The following is a 15,060-nucleotide window of genomic DNA, read 5'->3' as shown; positions in this document are numbered from 1 at the left end:
CTGAAGTGATGCAGAGCAAAGTTACAGAGATTTATTAGAGACACAGCTAAGCGTTTTGCAATTTGGCATAATTTTAAAAAGTTGAAATCTCTTCGGTATTGAGCAGCAGAAATGAGGCTTTCTTTTCGGAGATCATTTTTGTAAAAAAGGAAAAACTAATGGCCGACAGCGCTGTACACAGCAGTAGACTGGTGCATAATAAGCAAGCAAATAATGAAGAAAACAGAGATTTGAGATGGGAAACTGTACACTGAGGGAGAGAGCTGTGCAGGAAGTGTGATCTTATCGTGGTGGAAGCACAACAGCCAAAGTAAAAGCGAATTAATGATGATGTTTATCAAACGTAAAGCATAGTTTTGATCTTCTTTTGCTGCTTTTTCAGTGAATTTTGGTCAGAGAGTGACAAAACCTGCAGCTTTAAGTGTCTCTATAAATAATACACAGAGCGATGGAGAGAGTTTGGTACCGTTGTTGGTTTGGTACCAAGCTAAAGCTTGATGAAAGCTTGATGGCTGTAGTTAAGTATAGAGTACTTTAATCCAGTAATAAATGACTCCAAACCCCAAATTTCCAGTTAAAACTGGGTAAAAAGTGTTCAATATTTATAAGTGACAGTTGTATTGAATTCTTTTTTTTTAAGTACTGGTGGATGAATTTTTAATTTTAATAAAGTTTTTTATAGACATCCATAAACACAATGTTTATATCTGCTGAGTTATGAAAGGGCTTCCTGCTGAGTCCTTAACAACTTTTTTCTGCTTAACTAAATTTGCAAGGTATTTGTTTGGTTTATTATTGCACTGGAACTTAACATGTTTGAATTGGTCAATGAGAAATGTTGTCTTTTGGTTAATAAGTACTTTTACAGATCGATTAATGACCAATTAGGTTTCTAATTCTTACATTTTAGTTTCTAATCTAACTTCCTGTTCAGTGTCTTTCTTTTTATATATGAGGAAAATGGAATGACTAGGCCCCAAAGAAGCACTGGTGAGGTGTTTGTAGAATTTCATTCTTTCCTTTATTTCCATAAAAGATGTCCTCTCCCTTTCTATCTTCTGAAAATATTATCTTGTGGTTGCATATAAGCACCTTATGGTGTTCACTCTGCTGTTATCATTTTAGTTACAAGTTGTCTTTCTCAAAACTGGAAGTTTTCTTTTGGATTTGGAGGAATTTGAGTGAGAGAAGTTTCATCTGGCTAATATAGTTCCTTTCAATTTTCATCAAGGACTTTTGCAGAACAACAACAACAACGTCTTTTTTACGCCGCTTTTATGGACACATTTTAATCCTATGAACACACAAAAATTCACAAATATGTAGAGCAACTTCTTGTGGTGCTTACAGATTTTAAAGCAGGTGGAGATCCTTTCCATTTAGACTTTCCATCTGCCTCTTTTGCACACACACACATATACTGAAGGATAACAGACCCTGACTGTAGGTATTTGTAGCTGGTTATTCAGAAAAAGGTAAAAACACAGCTATGGTAGAACAGATGCCTGTTATGTGGAGGAGCGTGTTGAAGACATTTTGGCTTCAGTTTGGGTGAGGGAAATTCCAATTCTTTATTAGACTGATTCTTTTTTTTGGGGGGGGGGGATCTTTAGCCATCAGAATTGTTGTCTGAAGGCCAAGAAAGATGCCTAGCGGATTTACTTTACCAATTGGATCATCATGGCCTTGCCATATTGGTCCATTTGATTGACCTTTATTATAATTGTGTATTTATTTGATTTGATTTTTCGGTTGTTACAGACGGGACAGGCATGACTGGGGGATAGGACAGGGAGAAAAAATGAAAGAAAGAGAGGGAGAGAAAGAAAAATAGAGGGGAGAAGAGATGGTGAGAAAGGGGAGAAGAGAGAAAAAAAAGAAAAAAAGAAAGAAAAACAAACAAAACACCTGGATCACCTGTACGGGGATAAGAAAAAACAGACGAGAAAACAAACAAAACAGAGCAACATAATAAATACAACACCATCACAATAAACTAGCTAACAGTAGATAACAGTAGATACTAAATATTACATGTTATTATGCAGCACGCAAGATCGACAGCGCACAATGTGCCTTAAGGTAGCAGCCAAGAAAGGTGTCGCTTGTTTCTGTGAAAACCTGTGTGTACACCTGTGCATTACACTCTTACTGCAGTAATTAACAGGTGTATGTGTTTGTGTGTCATTCCTGTATATTTATGAATGCAGCTTACTAAGCAAGCTTGCTGGTTTTAGCTAATAATGGAGCACTCCAGCTGAAATACTTGTGGCTCCATAAAAAAGTCATTGGCCAAATAATAATGTCTTCAAAATGTCTAGTCCTAAACCAGTGACTACATCAATGTTTTACATACAGTTTATGGCTGCAGCACATTCAGTAATTGATATACTGGCATTACTGCTCAATAACAGTGTAACTCAGCTGTTCTATTGTTCCAACAACTCATTTATGTGATAATGGTGAACTCTGACCTCAGTCTATGTCTAAACAGGCTTCTTAGATTCTGTCTCTTTAACCCTTAGATGCATGAGTGAGTGGATCAACAATGACCTGTATTAGAATCTCTGTGTTGTTATGCTACTTTTGTCATTTTGGTTTAGAATAATAATTTGCAATATAATTCTTACTATATTTTGGTCCACAGAAGATTCATTTAATGTTTGAAATGTTTTATATTTTTCACTTTTTTTTACATTTTAATACATTTTGAAAATTGAAGAAAAAAAATCACATAATAGAACAATATTGACATCCATTTTGTGTGTATGTGCATGTTTGAGAGAGAATATGTGTGTCTGTAACTGTCGGCTCTCTTTTCTTGCATTGTCTGCTCACTGTACGGAGTTGTGACAAACCACCTGTTTCTGGCTGGAGTCCCAGCACACAGGTACGTTGCATTTCCCACATAGACTGCTGACTTTACCATCTTTCTTACTTGTATCTGAACTCTTGCTAACTTAGGTTGGAACTTGTCTTCTTTTTTCCCCTGTGGCCAAGTTCTGGTTTATGTCACCCTACACCTTCCCACCCTTAGTGATTGGAGTTTGGGGGCAACATTCCAGTTTACTTCTCATGTGTGGTGTGGTTAGCGCTTTTGAGTGCTCAGTCAGGAAGAGCTGTCATGCATTGTTGATACAATTCTTTAATTTAGGGTGTTGAACCATTAAAAAGTCATTAAGGGTGGTAATGTCAAGTTGTAGCACAGCACCATGGGCCACAACTGTGTTATACACTTGCAGAGGTGTCACATTGTGCTCAGGAGTGCATCAGCTATTCTTTTCTTGCTGCCCACGGTAAGGCTGCCATTGAATCCAAACTGTGCTGTAAAACTCCCTGGACTTGGGAGTAAGAAGAAGGATGTCTGCCTTGTTCAGTTATTGAAGTCCCCAGAAAAGTTTCTCCAGGAGACACTGGATAATGTGGTGATGGTGCATCTTGTCTTTCTGAATCTACTGCAGAAGTGAGTGTGGGTCATTTTTGACCCACCTATGAAAGTTTGGGGTAGTAATACAAAAACTGCAATTTTTGTAAAATGTGTAAAACGTAAGTTGAAAATTTCAATTGTATGATATCAACAACATGTTTTTGAGGAATAGCTGGAACATGAAATGATGAAGACTTTTCATTGATTAAATTCTGCAAGAAAACAACCTCACTGGCCAACCACACTGTTTTTAGACACTTGCCACTGTCTGGGAACATCCGGGCCCTCTTTTTGAAAAGTTACCCCTTCCAGGTGCCTCTGAGCTGCCTACATAGCTAAACGCTGAACAACTAACAGCATAAAATGGGTAAAATGTTAACAGCTGAATGGGATTAATTTGGCATGTTTTACTAACTAACAGCATAAAAAGCGAGCTGGCCCATGAAAGTCAATCACACTTTGAACCAGATGTTGATTCAGTGCATTCCTGCAGCATGTGCTCTCTGCTATCATTCAGATGTGATAGCAGTGTCATCAGTAAAACCAGCTCCTGCGTTGTTTCCCTCTGTGGTTTCCATGGTTACATTTGGGTCCATGGCAACAAGCAGAAAATGGCAACACATTACGAATGCCATTGTACTGAAAACAATAAAAGTAACAACATCACTCACTGAATTAATGACTCTTTAGCTTCCTAATCAGATTCAGTCATTTATTTATTGATTGTACTGATTACATATTTGCTTATAGTGTTTGTCAGCGATATTTACAGAAAGGTATTGTGAAAGAGACAGAAAAGAAACAAACATAAACAAAGAAGATATGGTAACTGACATGCCACAGTAGCATATAAATACATGGATGGTGAAAGAGAGGGGCTGCTTAGTTCATCATGAGATGTCCCCAAGGAGCGTGAGCCTGTGCAAGTATAGTTAAGGTATGATTCAGATCCTGATCTCTGATCCATTTTCAATCCTCCCCTACATCACCAAGTGCTGGTCATAGTGGATGGTCTGATTTTTGGGGTTCTCTCTCTGTACTTTGGGGTCATTAACTCGTTAAATAAGGTTTTGAGATGATTGCCATTGTGAACAGGTGTTCTATGATTAAAATCAAATAAACATTTAAAATGTTTTATCAAAGAAAATCTGAAAATTTAAAGCTGAATGAAGCTTAATGTTAAATGTAAGACTTGACATGGTCTTTAATTGATCATTAAAGTCCTACGTTTTCCTCAGCCCTCTAACTCATATCAAGTACTTTTCCCAAACCACTGGGTCGCAGCACAGTTACACTGTCGGTCTCATTCAGTAATAAAAGCAGATAGAGGCATCCTGCACTCTAGCGGTTGCAAAGTTGAACAACGCTCTACTCAAAAGAAGACAGCCACACACTGTGGTGTGAACTTACTTCCCTTCCACTTCATTTCCCTTTGTTACTTCTGGAAGAACTTTTATATACTCAGTACTCAGGGGTGGATCTAGAGAAATCTTCTTAGGGTGGTATGAGGGTGGCATGGAGATCAAATGGGCTGGCAAAATCAAAGTCTTTTTTTAACACATATGCAGCTGTTACATTCTGCAATATGCATTTTATATCATTAAAATAGTAAGTATACACAAATGGAGTAAGTATACACATATTTCAAATAAATATACAAACAGTTTCTGAGCAAACCTCTTCAGAAACTGGCAGGGAGAGGACCACATTGTTCATTGAGTCCAAATGGCTGGGGTTCAAAGGACGGTTCCTCAGGTTGGTGATGAGCATCTGGCGTATGCTGACAGGACTCACCAGCTCAGCTACGAGAAAACAAAAAGGTCCTCTGTGTTAATCGTGACATAATCAGACAAATTAAGGATTTAAATGTCAAAACATGATTTTATATCATCATATGCTATTTCTTATTTCTACACACAGGCGATGAGAGGCCCACAGCAGAACTCATTCTTTATGATGTTCTGCTGTGTGATCTACATCGGTGACTTCAGAGTGCATTCCAAGTTTTAAAGGTGCATGGACAATTTAAATATGTGCATGGATAAGGGTGTCTGTGGCCAAAGTAGACATGGTTTAACCTGTAGTGCTTCAATCACAGATCTTGTAGTCTCTTGTGCTGCACGCTCTTTACACTTCCACATTCATGTTACTGAAATTGAAACAAAACAAAAAGACACCATATCATATATTACTTGTTACTTTAAATATCCTCATGGAAAGTGTTAAGATACACTCTGCCCCCTTATTATGATCTTGAAGATGATTACTTCTAAACATTTAATGGTGATGGGATTTATTTACCATTATGTAAGCCTCACCAATAAATGGACTTGTGCCTTTAGCAGCATGCATGCTTTTCAAAAAGAGATGTCCTGTAATAACATATTAACCAAACTTGTGGTTATGAAATAGAAAATTTCAAACAAGCCCAATTGTAGTTTTACAGTACTAATTATATAAAAACATGACAATAATAGCTGATTCATGTCACACTCAGGACTTGGTGTGGGTCTGAATGCCATCACAGTATTTATTTGCAGATTGGTGGAGGAGTATATGAGTTGAAAAGTTTCATAGAAACTTACAATAAACTCAACTGTGCAGATTTATTCACCTTTCTTCACTCATGTCTGGTTTATTTAAGATAGCCCTGGTCATACAAGTAGTTAAATGTAGGAATGATACACAAGTGCCATTTCTTTTCAGCTTGTAATGCTTTTAAAGCCTTAAAATTGTATTCTAAAGCACGATGCTGTGAGCCCCATCCCACCCCTGTAGATCCGCCCCTGTCAGTACTGAACTTGCTGTCTCAGAAAGTGAAAACCAAACTAGAGCTGAAAGTGGAAGTAGAACAAGGCTGAAAATAACAGGCATAAACACTGAGTTTGTTCTTACAAAATCTTTCTGTATTTACAGGTTTGAACAGACAAGCAGGTACAGACAGAGTGCTTATATACACAGCAGCACAAGATGTTAAAATGAGTGCTAAAACTATACGGTATTTACAGATGGACTACAGCGGAAAGTACAGACTAAGAACAAGTCTGCAAAAGAAATTAGAATGTATGGAATTCAATACTACAAAGGAAAAAAAACAAAAAATGTTTGTGCTAAATGGGCTGACTGACAAAAAGGTTACACCATACATAACTAATATACTGGCAAAAACAAAGACTGAGCGCAAGGAAGTAATGTTTGCTCAAAGTCCTAACGGTCTGAAGTGAACACAAGGTTACGTCATTTCAAATAAAATAAAAAGACTGTCAATAATACTTGAAGTTCATGCAAAGATATAAACCATTAAAACAAACAAGCAAAAAAGAACTTTTCCCTGTTGACCAACCAGCTGTGCAGCTTTCCCTTCATTGTGACACAGAAGGTGCAAAATAAGAGGGAGGGCGGGGCTTCCTGTGCAGATTATGGAACAGAGTTAGAACGCAGTACGGGCACTTGGTGGGGAGGTACAGTCTCAGAGTCAGCCTCATCCTGGTTGGAAAAGCCGCTCATTGCGGCGGTGCTGGGTGGTGGTGGTGTGGAGGTGTTAGCGGTGGTGGTGAGGGTGGTGCTGATGACACTGCTGCTGCTGCTGGTGCTTGTGCAACTGGCAGCAGGTGTAGTGGCCTGCTCCTCTTTGGGCTGCTTACTGGCAAACTCAGTGATGCTAAAGACAAATTGGAGGCAGCCCAGTTTGATGTAGCTGCCATGATGGAGCAGGGCCGTGCCCTCCCAGCCTGCCCCGCTGCCTCCAATTAGACTGGAGCTACTCGCTTTGCAGCTACAAGACGGCTCAGCACCACCCTGACGTTGGCTACTCATCACTCCACCTACTGGCAACAACCCCACCACGGAGTTGGCTCCCTCGTCCTCTTCCCGTTTCTTACTGCGACCTACGCAAAGAAGAAAGACAGCAGGTCTGAGAAAGACGTCTGTACAGACTAGTGTCACGGTAAACTCCATTAATGTAAAGACAATGTAACCATGAAAAGATTTCACTGATTACATTTTATCCACAAAAATTAACACTTTGCTTTGAAAATAAGACTAAAAACATGTGGAAAGCTGAACTGTGGCAAACATGTTTTACACTCATCATCTATAAGCAGTTTCAGAGAAATTTGATTTAATGTTGTTTCACACTGCAGCTCTTTACTAATTAAACAGCTGTCCAAATGATCTTTTATAACAGATTAAGACTGGAAGCTCTATGTGATACGAGCAACATTCAGATTTTACATAACGTGGTCTGCCACAGAACAAGTATATCTGACTGCTCATTTTAGCACTTTATTTATTTACCTTTTGATTGCTACAATGCCATATGCACCAAGTTTACCACTGTAAGTTTACTACATCCTTACCTTTACTTTAAAATTGCAATAGCTAATAATAAGCCAGCCCATTCTTTCCCATTTTGTGTTTTCTCTACCAGCAGGCTCGCTGGCTAGATCGCCATTATGGATGGAGAAGAACTCCAACACCAAACTGGTTTGTTTTTTCCCCTGCACTTCAAGCTGGCACTCTGACCAGAACCTACAACAGATGGAGAACTGGTTCGTGTGCAGTTCTCCAACAATGAGAATACAATACAATGAGCTCACTGGGACTCTGAGCAGAACAAGAGCCAGCAGCTGCAGTCCAATAACATGGGCTGACTGAAGACAGCTAATGATGATGTTCACTTATTTATTTTATTTATTTAGTAAGCTAATGTTATTCACTTAAGAATAAGCACACATAGCTCATCACATTTCATAGGCCACTGTAAGGTATGAATTACAGCAAGAAGGTGAAAAGTTTTCTTGTCATTGGTTCACTATATTGCACAAACTAATTACATGTAATCGCATGAGTACAGGACATTATCCACTGTGGTGCCATGCTCGCTATAGTTCAGAAGCTCATAATGCTTTGTATTCTGAAGGACGACAAACACACACACACACAATTTACATCTTGGTCACTAACAACCACAGGAGCACTCTGCAGAGTGATGTAGTTTAAAGGCCTTACCTCATCATAGAAAATACAGGCATGTTTCCCCGATATGTAGTTGCAGTGACCGTAGTTTGTAAGGCACACATCCATGTCAGCACCTTAAAAAAAAATAGTTAAAGACTTAAACACCCTTTCCCACAACACAAAGAATATAGATTTGCAACATGGATTTTTTTTCTGCAATATTGATGTGTCAAAATGTATTTTAATGTCCTGCACTCCAATGTGACATATTGTGTTTTTGTCCAATAGTTTTTATTCCACATGGTCCTGTTGTAACCCTCACAGGTCTAACAACTTACTTTCACAGACAACTTGCTTAAAATATTCCGATTTAAAGATGAAGGTATCAACTATCACTCAAACTGACTAATGCAGAGATTGGGAGCTAGTACAGGCTCAATATATTATTATATTATACTCTGTCGTGTATTGCTGCCTGTCGTACAGAAGTACAGTCATGGTTAAAAGGATACCTTCTGTCAAGGTTTACATATTAGGACAAAATGAAAATCATCTGGGTCTTCGCAGGTCTTGAAATACAACCTCAGATGAACTATAAAATATGACATTACACTGTCATGTATTTGACAAAAACTAAGCCAAAATGCAGAATTAGTGTATGAAACACTAAGCAAACCCTTACTGCTTCCATAGAAATAAAGATGGCAAGTAGCAGGTACATACTGCTAATCAAACGCAATTGATTAACTGATTATCAGCATGAGTGACCACCTCTATAAACTCAGAAGCATTCTGGTGTGTGTCAACATAATGCCAAAGAGGAAAGACGTCTTAAAGAATAAATGAGTGCTGCACGTCAGTATTTGAAGTGGCATAAAGCCAGTCCCAAACACGCTCATAATTGTACCATGAGAAGGATTATTCACTATTCAAGTGGAAAACATTCAAGACAGCTGCAAAATATTCCCAGGAGGTAAAGTCCCAAAAAATTCACCTAGGACCAGGCAGTGCAATGACTCCAAGCACATCAGCAAACCTACACAAGAATGTCTGGTGGTTCTGCAAGCTAATGAATCATGGCGTGTTGTTAGTTTTTCCACAACCTGCTTCTGCATCACTTCCCATTTTTATATCTGTAGGAGTGATTAGCTCAGGTCCAAGACACCAAACCAGAGGCCCTGGTATACCTGCTGTGTTGGCAGCTTTGCGTGTCACCGGTAATACCATCACACAGCTATATCCAGTCCTCCAATTCAGCGTTGGTATAGAAAGAGAAGAAGTCAAAGTTGGAAGCCAAGGAATTTCAAAGTTTTTGCCACGTTTCAAAGTTTCAACATCTCCCTCTGTATAACCTGTGAATCTCTGAACTTCTGCACTGATATGATGTTAGAATGCCATTAAAAACAGACTTTAACCCAGCTGCAGCAGCAATGGAACAATGCATCAGACTATAAAAATGGAGAAGTGTATGGATGACCAGCAGAGATGACAGCTTACAACATGTAACATCAATTTTGCTGTATGGTGACATTTGCCAGGCACCACACAGCAGGTATAATGGGGCCCTACCTATGTTCTACTTCTGTCTTACTAAACTTTAGTCACAAGGCAAGAATATAACCTAAATCAAACATGCTTAACTAGAGTTTGGTGAACTGGTATGATTTTATAAAAGTACATCAGAGCAGCTTTAATTGTATTCTCCTACGTGAACCTTTCCCCATCAAAGGTGAAACCTAAGAGTTGCTCAGAGCCAGGGCACAGAACGCAGCAGGGTCAAAGTCACAGCGACAGAATGTCCTACCTGATCCTATGTGTAACGTCCTATAGCACATGCTGACAGCTGCTCCTTTTCCTGTCAGAGGGTAAAAGACCGCTCGGGCTTGCACCTTTTTCTGACCTGGAAGGAGGAGAGTGTAGGTTTTAATAATTAGAACAAAACAGCAATCAAACAGCAGAAAAACTGACTTCTTGACAAGTAAACAGACTAAATTGTAGTGCAAAGGTGTCTTACTGTTTGGGTGGGGTGCTGAGGTTTTTGGGGTAGTGCTGGTGGTGGGGGGAGGTTGAGTACTGGGCACTTTGGGAGCAAAGAGCTGCTGGATCCTCTGATTGGCCAAGAGCTTGATCATCTCTGCATCCAGTTTGTCCAGCTCGATCCGTGCACAAAAACACAAACACAACCGCTAGAAGCTAATTACATCTTCGTGTGCTTCATAGCAGAACACAGCAATACAAAGGCTCTTAAAGTGTCACATGTGGCCACAGAGTGACAAACTCACCCCCATCCTCCTCTTTTCCATCCTTCATGCAGCTGGACAGGTTGGTGATGGAGGACAGTGTGTTGGGCAGCAGTGAGTCCATCAGTGCAGGAGCAGCCTTTATGTCTGAGGGAAAGGAGAAGAAAAAAAGACAAAATGATGAGATGAGATAAGAGAAGGACTAATTTTTGATAGTTCACTATAAAGGAAAAAAGTGCACAGGATCAATAGCAATAGTAAATATTCAAAAGAGAGAAAACTCAGGTCTTTCAAAATGAACTTCTCATTTGTTCCCACTTGTTTTGACAGTTTAACTATATACATTATCTGCCAAAAAGCTCAACTCTTTCATTGTATTTACATCCCATATCAAAATCACAGTTCCACTTTCTTGAAGAAACATTTTCCTAAAGACGAAAAACAGATAAATTATTAACAGTAGAAATAACGGAATAAGAATTTTAAGTGACCTGAGAAATAAAATAAGCTATGCATCCCATGTATCCTAGACTAAAGCATAAAATAAAATGGCCTTCTTCCCATCTTCTTGGAGTTCTTTCTTACATTATAAGGGGAAAAAAAGAGTTCTGACAGTATTGCAGCTCCTGGATGAAGTAGAGTTGGTCTGTGTGCATGTGTGTTAAAGTGTGCTAGTGAATGTGTGTAAGCCTTCAAACAAGCATGTAGTGCCTGCAGTGAAGAAAGGTGAGCATATAACCATTCTCAGTTCTGAGGCCTTCTCTATGCTTTAATGCAATGTTTCCTGCTGCACAAAACAGACGTTATGATAGTGGAGATGATGATAATAACAATAATAATAATAATAATTCAGCCTAACAGCATGACTATTAACGCAATTTCTTTAACGTTAAAAATGTATTTATATTGATTTAAATGTGTAAAATAATGTTGCTAAAGCCTTAAATTAAATGTTCTCTCATACACCCCATGGCCCCCATTTACATGTATAATGAGGAGAGAGTAATATAATAATTATTAGATTATAGTATCATTATTATCATTAGCTGTATAAAGTGAAACATTAAGACTGCAGCTTTGACATTTCTGATGATGTGTACCTGGAGTAGGTGCTGAACCAAACTTTACTGAGTCGTGCTCCTGGCTGCCTCTAGATGGTGCATCTGTGAAGGAACTGCTGGTGATTGAGAAGGAGGGCTTTTCATCGGTGCTCATACACTCCTCCTGGGGCTCTGTCTGGCTCCTGTGGTTCTGATGGCCACTGTGGGGCCATATCGTGGGGGCAGTGGGGCAGTTCTGTTGAGCACATGCATTTACAGAGCTCTCGGGTTCCTTCTTAACCATTTCTGTTCCTATGTGGTTCACCAGTGCAGAGGCAGAAGCTGAGTCTGATGGCGTTTTCCCAGGCTTCAGTCTGTTCTGTAGCTCAGCCTGCCTGCAGGAATCTGAGGCACTGTTACAGTCTACAGGTCCATTGGCTCTGGGAGGCTGAACCAATTCCAGAGGTCCATTAGGTTTCCTACAGTTCTGACATGGTGTCACGGTGCATTTGCAAAGAACTAGCCCTGATGGGCTGTCCTTGAAAGAGAGGCCCCTGGGAGTCACTGGGTGTACTGCAAGCTTTAGAGCAGGCATCAGGGGAAGAAGTCCTTTCTAATGAGGCCTGAGTTTTCATGTCCTCTGATGGTCCACTTGATTGTGTATTTGCTTTCTGCTCAAAGTCCCACTCTGTTGATGAGGCCTTCTGTTTGATGGATAGGTGTCACATGATACTGCACTGGAGACCGATGACATCCTGAATCCAGCTGAAATTGAATGGGGTTTCTCTCCATAGCAGCTGCTATTAGGAGCTGAAAGGGCCTCTTGAGGAGTCACAGGGTCGGAGCAGAAACTGTAGAACTCTCGAGCTCTGCACCCTGAACTTCATCCTCGGGCTCTGCTGCCTCCTCCTCTCCATCATTCTGCTCCTCTGAGGGGGTTGGGGTGGATGAAGTGTTGGAATTTGGAGTCCCAGGTCAGCTGCTTGGCCTGCGGCTGGTTCTGCGGTCCAATAGTCGTACCTGGGCCACTCGTAGACCAGGGCCTGCAGCTCCAGCCCCCAGAGGTAGACCGTCAAGCTGCAGCTGGCCAGGGTTGAGCTGCAGCTCCACGGATGGAGAAGCGGAGCGCTTGGAGGAAGATTTCTCTGGCAGGCCGTTGGTCTGTTCAGACTTCTCTTCTGTACATAGTCACACAAAAAACCCAAACACTGATTTACAAAGCCATCTCTTGACCCTGCTGTCTTAGCTAGTTATCTCCAACCTTCCTTTTGCCTCAAAAATTCTTGAAAAAATAATTTTAAAAAAGCTAACAGATCATCTGCAGAGGAATGGCTTATTTGAAGAGTTTCAGTCAGATTTCAGACCAATCACAGCACAGAAACAGCTTTAGTGAAGGTTACACATCATCTTCTCATGGCCTCAGTGCACCGTTCGATACTGTTGACCATAATATTTTATTAAAGCTATTAGAGCATCCTGTAGGTATTGATTTCTGCAGTGGTTTGTATCATATCTATCTAATAGACTCCAATTTGTTCGTGTAAATGGAGAGTCCTCTTCACACACTAAGGTTAATTATGGATATGCTAGGACCAATTCTGTTTACATTTTAAATGCTTCCCTTAGGCAGCATCATTAGAAGGCATAGCATACATTTGCACTGCTATGCAGAGGACACCCAACTTTATTTATCCATGAAGCCAGATAACACACACCAATTAGTTAAACTGCAGGAATGTCTTAAAGACATAAAGACCTGGACGGCCGCTAACTTTCTGCTTCTTAATTCAGATCAAACTGAGGTTATTGTACTCGGCCCTGAAAATCTTAGAAATATGGTATCTAAGCAGATCCTTACTCTGGATGGCATTACCTTGGCCTCCAGTAACACTGTGAGGAACCTTGGAGTCATTTTTGACCAGGACATGTCCTTCAATGCACATATTAGACAAATATCTAGAATTGATTTCTTCCAATTCCAATCTTTGTGTAATATCTCTAAAATAAGAAATATCCTGTCTCAGAGTGATGCTGAAAAACTACTTCATGCATTTATTACTTCTAGGCTGGACTAGATGTTTTCTAATATTTTGGGACATCATTTTAGAGACAAAACTTTACTTTTTACTTACCACATTGTTCATTCTCGCCAATGTCTGAGATGCAGCAGATGATAATTTACACTTTGCACCGTCTTCATGGATTATTGGTTCATTTTTGCGCAGATTATATAATACAGTCAGTCTTCTATTCCTTGCAGTCATATCAAAAAAACAGGCCAGCACCAAGAAATAAAGAAAAGTGCAAGACGCACTGAAAACGCTGACCTGTGTATCTCAATAATTTAAAGAAACTATATACATATATACAGAAATAACTCCTCAGACGAGCCGTGATGGTGATGGTCTCTGTGTAAGATGGAGAGGTGTTTCCAGCCTTTCCAGACACAGCGCAGACATGAGGAGTTCGAAAGTTTGCTCCAAAGCACGAGGAAACATCCATATGTAACATCCATATGCCATATGTCCAGGAAAGGCTTCATTACTGATCACAGCCGGAGACGTTTCCTTGGTGGAGGGGGCTCCTGCTGCTGCTCTCCTCCTCTGCAGGCTTCCTCTTTGCACCCTGTGTAAACCTCTTCAGAAACTGGCAGAGCACCGACATGATTACTGTGCCGTCAGAGGTGTAGTCTGTAACTCTCCAGCGATTTGTCATTTCCTCTCCTCTGTGCAGTACACAGTGGAAATGACTCTAGTGATGGTGCGACCGTCGACATGCAGGGTGCAGACGCAGTTCCTCCGGTCTGCCTTCAGGACAGAAAGATCTGCCTTCTCTGGAAGTAGAGGTGTGAGCAACCGTGAATGGAGGTGGGACCCTGCAGGCAGCACCATTAAACCAGCTGGTGAGTCGGTGGGAGGAGATGGCATGTTGTTCTCCTCTGACTCTCTGGCACATGGGTGAAAGGTGTCCTCAGCTGCAGTTTGTTAAAGAATCCCTGAAGGCAATATAAGGAAACGCCTTCGTCCCGTAACCAGGTTGTGGTATAATGAGAGAACCAGATTTTCCATCGAGTCCACATGGCTGGGGCTCAAAGGACGGTTTCTCAGGTTGGTGACGAACATCTGGCGTGACGCTGACAGAACTCACGAGCTCAGCTACGAGAAAACAAAAAGGTCCTCTGTGTTAATCGTGACATAATCAGACAAATTACGGATTTAAATGTCAAAACATGGCTTCATATCATCATATGCTATTTCTACACACAGGCAATGAGAGGCCCACAGCAGAACTCATCCTTTATGAAAGCATTAAGATTGGTAGAAGGTGAGAAAAGGATTTTGCACTGTGAATGACTAAATTTCATGTTTTAAACCAAAGACCACACCACCAAACT

The 15,060-nt window shown here is 40.4% G+C and overlaps 1 protein-coding gene across 2 annotated transcripts; it reads right to left on the bottom strand.

Annotated features, from left to right (window-relative positions):
• Positions 1–6,328: 6,328 nt before the first annotated feature.
• On the bottom strand, positions 6,329–12,202 carry LOC116318022 (PHD finger protein 12-like). 2 transcript variants are annotated; one of them, XM_039622254.1, is made up of 5 exons: positions 11,727–12,202; positions 10,401–10,773; positions 10,191–10,286; positions 8,438–8,520; positions 6,329–7,314 (listed from the first exon to the last, which is right to left on the bottom strand). In XM_039622254.1, exons 2-5 carry the CDS (start codon positions 10,516–10,518, stop codon positions 7,252–7,254), a joined length of 360 nt encoding a protein of 119 aa, XP_039478188.1. In that variant the 5' UTR covers positions 10,519–10,773; positions 11,727–12,202; the 3' UTR covers positions 6,329–7,251. The 2 variants fall into 2 exon arrangements, with proteins under 2 accessions (XP_039478188.1, XP_039478187.1); XM_039622253.1 differs by lacking the exon at positions 6,329–7,314 and adding an exon at positions 8,244–8,342.
• Between the last annotated feature and the right edge of the window lie 2,858 nt (positions 12,203–15,060).

The sequence above is a fragment of the Oreochromis aureus genome, linkage group 14, assembly GCF_013358895.1.
Source record: "Oreochromis aureus strain Israel breed Guangdong linkage group 14, ZZ_aureus, whole genome shotgun sequence".
NCBI lineage: Eukaryota > Metazoa > Chordata > Actinopteri > Cichliformes > Cichlidae > Oreochromis > Oreochromis aureus.
The sequence above is the reverse complement of the archived record's forward strand: the minus strand, read 5'-3'. Positions and strand labels throughout refer to the sequence as shown.